This window comes from Nanorana parkeri, unplaced genomic scaffold (assembly GCF_000935625.1).
Source record: "Nanorana parkeri isolate BGI_ZX_2015 unplaced genomic scaffold, ASM93562v1 scaffold188, whole genome shotgun sequence".
Taxonomy (NCBI): Eukaryota; Metazoa; Chordata; class Amphibia; order Anura; family Dicroglossidae; genus Nanorana; species Nanorana parkeri.
This window is the reverse complement of record NW_017306456.1, coordinates 1,152,068-1,164,567: the sequence shown is the minus strand read 5'-3', so window position 1 is coordinate 1,164,567 and position 12,500 is coordinate 1,152,068. Positions and strand designations below refer to the sequence as shown.

At 45.1% G+C, this 12,500-nt stretch overlaps 1 protein-coding gene across 1 annotated transcript in view; it reads left to right on the top strand.

Annotated features, from left to right (window-relative positions):
- PLXND1 (plexin D1) overlaps positions 1-12,500 on the top strand; it is a 101,685-nt gene that overhangs the window by 60,264 nt on the left and 28,921 nt on the right. The window contains exons 15-25 of the mRNA XM_018555221.1: positions 130-229; positions 553-692; positions 854-1,027; positions 1,920-2,010; positions 2,439-2,708; positions 2,818-2,967; positions 5,568-5,682; positions 6,518-6,625; positions 7,609-7,721; positions 10,205-10,312; positions 12,431-12,435. Of these exons, the coding sequence (XP_018410723.1) occupies positions 130-229; positions 553-692; positions 854-1,027; positions 1,920-2,010; positions 2,439-2,708; positions 2,818-2,967; positions 5,568-5,682; positions 6,518-6,625; positions 7,609-7,721; positions 10,205-10,312; positions 12,431-12,435 (1,374 nt within the window). The remainder of the gene's footprint in view (positions 1-129; positions 230-552; positions 693-853; positions 1,028-1,919; positions 2,011-2,438; positions 2,709-2,817; positions 2,968-5,567; positions 5,683-6,517; positions 6,626-7,608; positions 7,722-10,204; positions 10,313-12,430; positions 12,436-12,500) is intronic.

Genomic DNA, 12,500 nt, shown 5'->3' with positions numbered 1-12,500 from the left:
GCCAATAGAGTGACAATAGGAAACTTTCTTCTATGGGATTACTGGGCTTTAAACCATCTGCATTGTTTAAAATGTTGCTGTAACTTTCCGTTACTGTCCCTTTAAATCGTGTCCACTCTCTTTTCCAAGGATCGTATGCATGACGGGGACGTCTCCTCGTGAGCTTAGCGATTCGGTGACCCTGGATGTCAATGGAGCGGGACACTCAAAAGAGAAGTATTCCTTTATGGTAAGGGCTTGCTGGGACTTATTTACTAAAGGAGCTGAGAATATTCCCTTCATTTCACCAATATTTGGAAAGCATTGGCCCATATTGAGTATGAGGTGAATCTTCCTGGGGCATGTGTTTTACATGGCAGTGAACGTTTGGTGAAAGTCACATTGGATGCTCTATAATGATCCTTGGAAACCTGTGTGAATGTATAATATTGCACGTTCTCTGTGCTCCCCAGGCTCCCCCTCCCCCTTTCACCATCCCCTACTTTCACCCCTATGAATAGGAATCTTCTCTGGCTATAGTTTGGTGTCTGATTTCACTCTAATCCCACCCAGGTTCCAAAGGTGGATTCCATGTTCCCAAGTCTCGGGCCACGAGCTGGAGGGACCAAAATGACCATTACCGGGGACCAGCTTGACATTGGCGGGGACGTGCGCGTCCTGTTTGATGACACCCTGGAATGCAGAGACCTTGCGTAAGCTGCCAACATGATACTTTATTTGACATCCAGCAATCTCTTATTTGAAACTCTCAGATGTTCTTCCCATCTCTCTGTTGCGTTCCATTCCTGTCTCAGTAAATCATTCCCATGTTTCTATCTTTCTGCTTTAAAATCTCTTTGCTATGTCTTCTCAGACGCACGGAGAGCAGCATCCATTGCACCGTTCCAGCAATGGAATCCCTTCCCAACATGAATGTCACAGTTTGTGTCCAGTTCGAAAGACGCTCTTGCTTAGAGGGGAATTTCACTTTCCAATACAAAGAGAACCCAGTGATCACAAACATGGAGCCCAGAAGCAGCCATGTAAGGTGTGTATTAGGATGTAATGTGCTGTCTTGAAAATGTACTGATCCCTATAGAGGTACATTAGATGGCCAAAAGTATGTGGACCTCCCCTCCAAATGATGGAGTTCAGGTGTCTCCAGTGAAGGTTCTGGTAATACCACATCATACATTTTAGACAATCTTGGTCTTCCAACCTCATGATAACAGTTTGGTGAAGACCGTTTTCTGTTCCACCATAACCAGTTTGTTGCTGAGGAATCTCAAGTGGCCTACACAGAAGCACTCAACCCTACTGAACACCATTGGGATGAATGGAAACACTGACTATAAGCCAGGTCTTCCCATCCAACATCAGTACCTGACCCCAATCCTACTGATCACCATTGGGATGAATGGAAACACTGACTATAAGCCAGGTCTTCTCATCCAACATCAGAATCTGACCTCAACCCTACTGAACACCTTTGGAATTAATTTGAACACTAACTGTGAGCCAGGTCTTCCCATCCAACATCAGTACCTGACCCCAATCCTACTGATCACCATTGGGATGAATGGAAACACTAACTGTGAGCCAGGTCTTCTCATCCAACATCAGTACCTGACCTCACATGGTCACAAGTTCCCACAGACACTCTAAAATCTTGTGGCCTTCCAAGAAGAGTGGAGGCTGTTGTAGCCACAAATGGGGGCCAGCTCCATATTCATGCCCTTGAGTTTGGAATAGAATGTTCAACACAAACAATCAGCCATGCAGTGTAAGTTAGGTCCAGCAAAGTTAAATTGTCAGGTTTCTCTTTATGAAAACAATGAAAGAAACTTGTGATGAAAGATTATGTTGGCTGCTGGATCACCGTGAGACTGTTCACCACCAAGGCCGAGCACTGAACTTTTGATGTGTTTTCTCTTTTGTAGTGGAGGTCGAACCATCACTCTTACCGGAGAACGATTCAGCCTCGTTCAAGATGTGAAGATAAAAATTCAACACCATAATGGAGGACAAATGGTAAATGTTACTATTATGTTTGGTTTATATACAGTAGCTTTTCAGTAAAGACGTGTTGTTAAAGTGGACTTGTCAGTAACTGCAAAAAACTCTTTGTAATGAGGGAAATCCCCTTTTAAACTGTTGTCACTGGAACAAGTGTTCCCATTGCAAAATTTCCCATCACCCCCTTTGGTTTCAGTGTGATCCGTAAAATATTGGTTTTGTGCTATGCCCCAGTGACAATGGTCACCAGGACAAATATAGAGGGTGAATCTCCCTGGAGGTGGCCCATACATCTATCGAAGCCTCACAGTGCTTCCTACCCCTCTACCCTGTCTAATACTTTTGAATGAAAAGTTTGGCTTTAGATGTTTTTGTTGAATGTTGATGGTCAACCACTCCAAAATAAGTGCAATCTCTGATTGTCTCTTTGACATTACTTTTAGAACTGCACAGTTATCAGTGACACTGTGATCACCTGCCCTTCCCCCACTGGCCCCAACACGACTCTGGAGAAAAGAAACATCAGCGTGTCCTTTTACGTCAACGGTGCCTATGAGATGTCCGATGTGGAACAAAGAGATGACCCAACCGAGAAGGGTTCCCTAAACAGCAGGTTCAGCCTGGAATATCAACCGGACCCCATGTTCTACACCGCCCAGAAGGAGAAGTTGATCAAACACCATATTGGAGAACCTCTGACTCTGGTGATACATGTAAGGAACTCAACAATGACCCTCTACCCTCCGTATTTAAAACAAGAGATTATTATAGAACAAAAGTTTTGATTTGCGTCTAACACAATTTTTTTTGGTCTCTTCATAGAAAGAACATGATGACCTGGGTCTAAGGGAGGATGAGTATCAAGTCAAGGTTGGTCAGACTCCATGCGAGCTGATAGTTTTCAACGACAAAGTCATTCACTGCACCATCAACGGGTCCTTGGATACATCAGAGCGATACCTACCTGTTACCGTAAGTATCTTTGGAGAATTTAAGACATTTGCTACCTTCCCAAATCACCTGTTATTAAATCAAAGTGATTAAGGATCCATTTTCCCATGTCTACCCACAATAAACAACAGGGAGCAAAATGTTTAGGTCCCACCGTGCAAGACTGGAAATGGAATTGGTCTACGTCCCAAGTTACAGGCCGTATCTCTATAATTATTTAAAGCTGAACTCCAGGCAGATAATGCAGCTTGATATTCATTATTACATCATTAAATGCCTTTATCTTTTTAATGCAGTCAGTGTAAGTATCTGAGTTTGACTATCAGCCTCGTGTAGTCCCTGGACTAAGCAGAACAAGAAGCCAGTTAATTGTCATGCAAAGCTCATGTGTCAAATTAGAGCATGCTGATAGTAGGGTAGAGTGACAGGGAGATGAGCTCATCAGTCTGCTGCTTCTCTTTTCACTGTCCAGTAACAGGCTGGAGGAGGGACAAAACCTGTAATAAATCATAGGGCTCCCATATAGCCTACCTGACAGGGCCATCTTAGTCAGCCACAATGTGCCACTTGGAAAATCTTGCCCCATAAATCACCAGCGACAGCACATACCTCCCTTCCCCTCCTCCAATGCCAGTCGATCAAGAAAGAAGGCAGAGGTATGCTTGGTGGGGGAAGTAAGTAGAGGAGACATTTACATTGGCATTGCACTGGTCTCTTGCATTCTGGTAGAGCCTGGAGTGATGCTGCTCAGAGCCCACAGGCAGCTTCAGTTGGATCTGGGCCCCCCTGCTGACCCAATTGGGCCTGGGCCTGCTACAGCTGTATTGCCTGTACCCTGTTATCAGTGACCCTGCCTGAAAGTGTTAGTTAACTGAATCTGGTCCGCTGCCCTGCCAGAGTGGGCTGTGCTGTGTGGAAAAGCTTTGGAAATCTAAGGTTTGGATGGACAGCTACGTTTAATGTATCTTATCAGCTTTAACATGTCCTACACAGGACTAGTGTCCAATTGTCAAAGCAGTATTGGCAGTCATTGGCCAACCTAAGGCAACTCAAGCCTCACTAAAAAAGTCAGAGTGGTATCTATCTGTCCTCACTACTGTTGCCGGAGCTCCACAACTTGCTGCTGCCCTCTCCTTGGCTTTGCCAACTGATTCCATACTCTTGTTCCCTTTTCTTCAAGGAAAAGGTGACAGCAGTTGTTGAGTCCCATAGAGACATTGTACCTTCTATGAGAACTGTTTTATTATCAGTCATTCCAGATGCCGAGAAGTTGTCATCATTACCATCTAACTAAACACTACTTGGCCTGATATTTTCATGACCTTGGCAAGCAAAGGGCCAAGTGTGTCACATGTCTTGGCAACAACCGGTCTGCATTTGGCCACCCGTAGAAAAAGATTGCTCCATATAAACCGTTGTGTTTTGGAAAGCGCCCAAGCCAAAAAACCAAGCGAACATTGTCCATCAGTGTACACGAAGAGCCTGCAGCCATGGAGCGTGGTTATTAACCATCGCTGGACCCGCTAAGCCAATCGTCAGTGTCCGGAATAAAATATCTCAGTGTCTGTGCACTGACAAGGTCTTTGTCTTCGGAATGGCCTAAAACTGTACAGCAGACGTCTGCTAGGAGCCAGGAGTCACATGATGGCTGTAAGTGACCTCTGAGATGCAACGGTGAGGCCAAAAAAAAATGAAATCCCTTGTTCTGCTTTCTTGGCTGCGTTTTTACTGAGGCTGGCAACTTTTTCCAGCAGCCAAATATAATGTCCGCATGACTTTACTGCAACAGCAGAAGCCCCCTAAAAACCTGATGTGCCGGGCAGAGCAAGTAATGAGGGAATTTCCTGATATGACTCATACGAAAGCTTACTTCTCTCCCATGTTTTCATTAATTTGATACAAAGATATAATTTGTAGCCTGTTTTTCCACCTCCTTTCCATTCTACAAACATATATCATATTCCTGTCAGCCTCTGAAAGCCTTGTGTAGCATTACGTATATTCTATATCACGCTCGGCCCTTTGGTGATCTCATGGGCCATAGCTGAAGTTGACCAGACCTATTATAGGTGGTGGACCATGTCTTCATCCACTGCCCGGGTGGACTTAGTGCTGTGCTTCCTGATCCAGTTTTCCCTCCTCCTTTCCATTCCACAAACATATATCATATTCCTGTCAGCCTCTGAAAGCCTTGTGTAGCATTACGTATATATTCTATATCATGCTCGGCCCCATTGTGTACTGTGTAGTCTATATCATACTCGGCCCTCAGCTGAAGTTGACCAGCATTATTATAGGTGGTGGACCATGTCTTCATCCACTGCCCAGGTGGTCCTGGCACTGTGCTTCCTGATCCAGTTTTTGCGCCTCCTTTCCATCCCAGAAACGTAGATTTTATTCCCATCAGTCTCCATGCTGATATTTTTCAGTGTCACATCCATAAGTTTCCTCCGGTTAGTAAGTGACACTTTTTCCTCTGCAAACGAAGTGCCGCTGCCAGGTTGTCATCATCAGTTGTGAGTGTCACGTCACTTTCTGATGCATCTTTTGCCTGCGGCTCATTGTAGATTGATGCAGATGGATTGTATGGGCTCTTCTGATTATATTACCTTTCTTCACAGGTACAAGTCGGTAAATTCAACCAGACCATCAGCATGCTTCACCAGGCCGGCATAGACACGTCAGTCATTGTGTCCGTCATTATTTGTGGTATATTGTTGCTGCTGACCGTGGTGGGTAAGTGTGTGCCTCAGACTGCCTACTCAAAGTCCACGCAAACCCTAAATCTGGTTTTCTGTATGTTTAGTATAATTTGTATATCACTGTATTCAGTGCAAGCTGATTCCATTGGCTGTTGGTCTGCTTATCTGATAGACCTAATAGACAGCCTAATGGCCAGCTGACCCAGCTCACAGGGCAGGCTGACAAGGCTGTTGTTAATTGCATTGCATTGGCTTAGCATAGCATAGCTTAGACAAAACCAGTCAATCTGCACAAGAAGAGAGAGCAGCAGTGAGCGGTCTTTATTACAGGAGGGGGCGGTGACAAGACCAGCCACCCTGCACAAGGAGAGCACCAGTGAGTGGTCTTTATTACAGGAGGAGGCGTTTACAAGACCAGCCACCCGGCACAAGGAGAGAGAGCACCAGTGAGTGGTCTTTATTACAGGAGGGGGGCGGAGACAAGACCAGCCACCCTGCACAAGGATAGAGAGCAGCAGTGACCGGTCTTTATTACAGGAAGCTCCGAGTTTTGCACAGATCTGGAAGAAATACCCAAAGCTCACCAAGATTCACGAAGGATACACATGACTCTTGTATTTAGACATTTACTTATCCCTTTCTTTTTGTAAAGGCTTTTAGTTTAATTGAAGTGGATTTATGTCCTCTGTGGCTATTGCATTGCAGTGCGCAGGGGCGAATACAGACTCTATATAGGTAAATGGGAGAACCCAGCTTGAGCTTATATATGATAGGGGGAGGTGGGGGGGGAGTATGCATATAGGTCATAGTCATTGATCAGACTGATTGCATTGTGCCAGAAACACTCATTCGATTGTCTCCTCTCCCAGCTCTGTTTGTCTTTTGCACCAAGAGCCGGCGAGCCGAGCGCTATTGGCAGAAAACGCTCTTACAGATGGAGGAGATGGAGTCCCAGATCCGGGAGGAGATCAGAAAAGGTAATTCGGCGGCATCTGATCAGCGAGATTCTAACATTTTAGAAGTGAGGTTGGTTTTGAGGCATTATTCAAATATCAATGAATTGGCTTCTATACAATCACCAAATGTCATAGTAATATATAAATAGAACTCTGAACCAGCCTCCTAAAGTGGACCGCCCACCGTGGTGACAACGTTCACTTATCCAAGCTGTCGCCCCTCCCTAAAACGCTGGATGAGAATGCAAAATACAACTGCGAGGGAATAAGTTGCATATGATACTCACCTTCCTCCAACTTCCTTCCATCCCCGGTTTCCTACCGCAGCACCTAGCCAAGAATGACGTCATCATTTCCGGACAGATATCCGAGAACGTTGAGTAGCCCAAATCTCATGAGAAGACGATCTTGCGCTGTACTGTGGCGTCTTCTCGCAAGATATCGGCTACTCAGCTTTCCCAGTAGGACGATGAAACCGCCTGCACTATGGAAGTTGGGGAAAGATAAGCATTTTATGTAACTATTTTTACTCCCATGAGTACTTTTATGCGGGGGGAGCGGGTACACAATTAATAAACCTTACTTGAAGTGCAGAGTATGCTTTATGCTCCGCCCCTGAGGAACTCACAATCTAAAGCTTGCCACTCTTACAATAATCTGAATTCGAGTCCAGTTCTAATTGACATAAAACGCATGACAGGAGCCGCGGCTGAGCACTGATTTCAATGTGGCCGGACTCAGTTTGAATTGCAATAATAGTTGTATGTATATGAAGTGTAATACTGCTAGTGGCAGTGTCTGCAGCATGGAGCTGTGAGTAGAGAATATGTATATATAGACTGGGCCCTAGTGAAAACTGAAGCCAGGACCCGAGCGCTGAAACAGCACTAATATGTTTCCAGGACAGAGCTCATTTCGCAGCACCCGCTTCCTTCTCTTTTTGGTTCTTTCATTCAAGGTGAGTAAGAAATTGCTGATCACGTCTCCTTTGTCTCTGGTTTTAGGATTCGCTGAGCTGCAGACAGACATGACGGATCTGACCAAAGAGCTGAACCGCAGCCAGGGAATACCGTTCCTGGAGTACAAGCATTTTGTGACCCGCACCTTCTTCCCCAAGGTAAACCCAACCAGCACCTGCCACTTATTTTTTAGGAATACTGGATTGGTAACTCAAACGCAAGTGACTATTCGCCAATCTGGAAATACATTATTGAGAGCCAAACACAAATTGATAAATAAAATTGATTTAAAGTAGATGCAAACTTGACTGAAGGGCATTTGAGGGAATATTTGTAAAACGCTTGCAGAGCCGTTTCACGAGCGTCTTAGTTTTAGATTCACACCACATTATGGCCACTAGATAGAGCTGAGGAGCATAGGAACTCACAGTGGCCGGTGGGTGGACCTGGCCGCGCATCATCGATGATGTCACAGAAAACGTTCACTCTGCGAATGGTACTAGTTTTAAATGTCCAAGGACCTGTAGCACTCCTTACCGGACTTCCCATGTGGAGATGTGGGTGCTCGCAATGACTACGGATGGCGCCGCATCAGATATAATCGTTGGATATGGATGTCACCAGCACTCCAGAAACGACAAAATAACAAAAGATTTTAGTGAATCTTCATTTTATTCACTCGAAAGGAATCAAGCGCTTTCGGGGCCGCACAGGGTCCCCTTCATCAGGCTTAAAGTGAACATTCTTTTGTTATTTTGTCGTTTGTGGAGTGCTGGTGACATCTATATCCAACGATGGTACTAGTTTTAGATACACACCACATTAGGGCCACTAGATAGAGCTGAGGAGCATAGGAACTAGCAGTGGCCGGTGGGTGGACCTGGACGCGCATCATCGATGATGACACAGAAAACGTTCACTCTGCGAATGTTCCTAGTTTTAGATCCACACCATATTAGGGCCACTTGATGGAGCTGAGGAGCATAGCAACTCACAGTGGCCGGTGGGTGGACCTGGCCGCGCGTGATTGATGATGTCACAGAAAACGTTCACTCTGCGAATGTTCCTAGTTTTAGATCCACACCATATTAGGGCCACTTGATGGAGCTGAGGAGCATAGCAACTCACAGTGGCCGGTGGGTGGACCTGGCCGCGCGTGATTGATGATGTCACAGAAAACGTTCACTCTGCAAATGGTCCTAGTTTTAGATCCACACCACATTAGGGCCACTAGATGTAGCTGAGGAGCATAGGGACTCACAGTGGCCGGTGGGTGGACCTGGCCGCGCATCATCGATGATGTCACAGAAAGCGTTCACTCTGCAAATGGTCCTAGTTTTAGATCCACACCACATTAGGGCCACTAGATGTAGCTGAGGAGCATAGCAACTCACAGTGGCCGGTGGGTGGACCTGGCCGCGCGTCATCGATGATGTCACAGAAAACGTTCACTCTGCGAACTGAAAACATAGGAACTCCCCAGGAACTCACAGCAGCCAGTGGGTGTACCTGACCATGTGTCATCAATGATGTCACAGGAGAAGATGGTGGCGTGGGACCTGTGGCCATTGATTGGTGGATCGCAGCAGGACAATGCTGGATTTGCTTGTCAGGTGAGTATGTTTCTGGTATGAACCTGGCTTATGGGTAAGAGGGGATAGGGGGGAAAAAAGGGGGGGTGAGGTGAGGTTCCTCTTTAATCATAAGGATCCCTATAGTGATTATTCAGGGAGTGAGGTCCTGGTGGGGCCATATACATTCAAGTACAATAAAGTCCTTTACATGCCAAAAGACAGAGTGCAGCGGCGGGTCTCTTGTTCTTCCATGACCAGGGTGGCGCCCAGGCCGTCCATTTTGCATATAGGGATGCAGCCTTATGGGAAATATTAAAGGCCGCTTTAGAATAATGGATGCAAGCTTTGCTATTCCGAGATAACGAATGGGATTGTTAAGGAAACTGCGCTGGAGGATGAAAGAATTGGGAAGGAAATGGTGAACCATTATCTCGAAAAGGAAGTGAGAATTTAAGAGATGTTTGTTCAGAATCAAGTAAAGTGTGTTTTTGTTGCTGGGATAACCACAGATTGTAATGCTCCTAACATGCCATCCTATTGTTAGAAAAACAGAAGGAAGCCACGTGTCCTTGGAGCAGAAGGGCACATTGTGAAAGAGCTGCCATGTGCTGCCCTGAATACTTCCCACTCAGCAAAAGTCTGACCTTGATTCACCCCGCCCCCCCCAAAGCCTGATTAAAGCTCAACTCCAGGATACCACTTTGTATCCTTATCTCCATACCATATTGGGGTGGTGTTCTGTAGTACACAAAAGAGAACTGGGCTGGGCTGGTAACATGGTTTGAGATTTCAGTGCAGCAGTGGCAGAGAGCACAGGAAGTTAGGGGCTCTGTCTGATGGGGTGTAAATGAATGATGTACATAGCGCTGCCCACTCTCCTAAAATGAATAATAATCCTAATTTTGGTATAGGCGATGTAATAAATATCTGCTGTTCTAAGGAGGCTTCACTGTGCTATGTCATCAATGAAAACTCTGGACTTGTATGACTTATGTATTGACTGCCAGCAGATATATGGGGAGTTAAAGGGTCTACAACTATCTGTTATGTGATTTGTCTTTCCGCAGTGCTCCTCCCTGTATGAAGATCGCCTCATCCTGCCCATGCAGAACTTCAACTCCCATCTGGGGACCCCGGTGCCAGAGACCCACCCGCTGCTGTGCCCCGACTGGAGGGTGAGTCTGAATATATCATCATTACTAAGAGATATTTATCTTACCAGTTATAGTTAAGGAGAACCAGTGTCCTGGCCATGAACTGCAAAGCAGCGGGTTCACTTAAACTAAGATAGATCTCAATGGCGCACAAGTATGTAGATCTCAATGGAGCACAAGTATGTAGATCTCAACGGAGCACAAGTATGTAGATCTCCATGGAGCACAAGTACCTAGATGTCAATGGAGCACAAGTATGTAGATCTCCATGGAGCACAAGTATGTAGATCTCAATGGAGCACAAGTACCTAGATCTCAATGGAGCACAAGTACCTAGATCTTATTGGAGTACAAGTACCTAGATCTCAATGGAGCACAAGTACCTAGATATTATTGGAGTACAAGTACATAGAACTCAATGGAGCACAAGTATGTAGATCTCAATGGAGCACAAGTATGTAGATCTCAATGGAGCACAAGTACCTAGATCTCAATGGAGCACAAGTACCTAGATCTCAACGGTGCACAGGTACCTAGATCTCAATGGAGCACAAGTATGTAGATCTCCATGGAGCACAAGTATGTAGACCTCAATGGAGCACAAGTACATAGAAACTCAATGGAGCACAAGTATGTAGATCTTAATGGAGCACAAGTACATAGAACTCAATGGTGCACAAGTATGTAGATCTCAATGGAGCACAAGTATGTAGATCTCAATGGAGCACAAGTACCTAGATCTCAATGGAGCACAAGTATGTAGATCTCAATGGAGCACAAGTACCTAGATCTCAATGGAGCACAAGTACCTAGATCTCAATGGAGCACAAGTACCTAGATCTTATTGGAGTACAAGTACATAGAACTCAATGGTGCACAAGTATGTAGATCTCAATGGAGCACAAGTATCTAGATCTAAATGGAGCACAAGTACCTAGATCTTATTGGAGTACAAGTACATAGAACTCAATGGAGCACAAGTATGTAGCTCTCAATGGAGCACGAATATGTAGATCTCAATGGAGCACAAGTATGTAGATCTCAATGGAGCACAAGTATGTAGATCTCATCGGAGCACAAGTACGTAGATCTCAATGGAGCACAAGTACGTAGATCTCAATGGAGCACAAGTACGTAGATCTCAGTGAAGCGTAATTGCATAGATCTCCATGGAGCACAAGTATGTAGATCTCAATGCAGCATACTGTAGGTACGTAGATCTTAATGGAGCACGAGTACGTAGGCATTATTGGAACACAGGTGCATAGATCTCCATGGAGCACAAGTATGTAGATCTCAATGTCACACACTACATATAACTCAAAGGAGCCTCAAGTACGTAGATCTCAGTGGAGCACATGTACATAGACCTCAGTGGAGTACAAGTACGTAGATCTCAATGGAGCACAATTTCTTTGACGTCACCACACTTTTAGCCCATTGATAACTTCCTCCAGCCCGATAACAGAAGGTCCATACCTCCCAACAGACCTGGGGCTGTTTGAATAGTCTGCAGGGCCCTGAGCATTGCACCCATAATCCATTGATCACGGTTGCCATGCAAAAAATTATTGAATGCACTTTTTTTTTTTTTTAAATCAATGTGCTCCATCTATTACTTTCTTGCAAAAGGTTGGCTATGCCTTTAACTCAGAATTTCGCCGGGTAGGTGACTCAATACACTGAAGTCAGATGCAGCCTTGGAACTAGCATTGCACAAGGAGCTGAACAATAGCCGTCCCTGTAACTTCTCTCGGGTTTCCTTTAAGTCTTTTGCCAGAAGAAGGACCGTGAAACCCTACACGGCATTGCTGCCTCCAATATCTCCCCAGGAGGATGGAGATTTGTTTCTTCCCAGAGTTCATTTCAGTAATCCTTCCAGAAAAAAAAGGGGGTTTCTACCTTCAGGCAATTTCATTACCCGGGACTTTCTATTTCCAGTTGCAGATATTAGTTTGTAGTTGTCAGCCACAGGGAGCGGTTTGAGACAATTTACAGACAAATTGTTATAGCGAAGTCCAAACCTGACCGTACAATATACAATCTCCTTTCGATCTATCAACAACGGTACAATGTAAGGTCATGTGTGACTGGATAGAAATTGAATGGATTGATACGGTTTGTCCTCATATTACATAGTTTTGGTAAGTTTAGAGGAGACCGTACAGTCAGATTGTAGTGTGCAAAGGAAAACCCAAAGCTGTCTGTT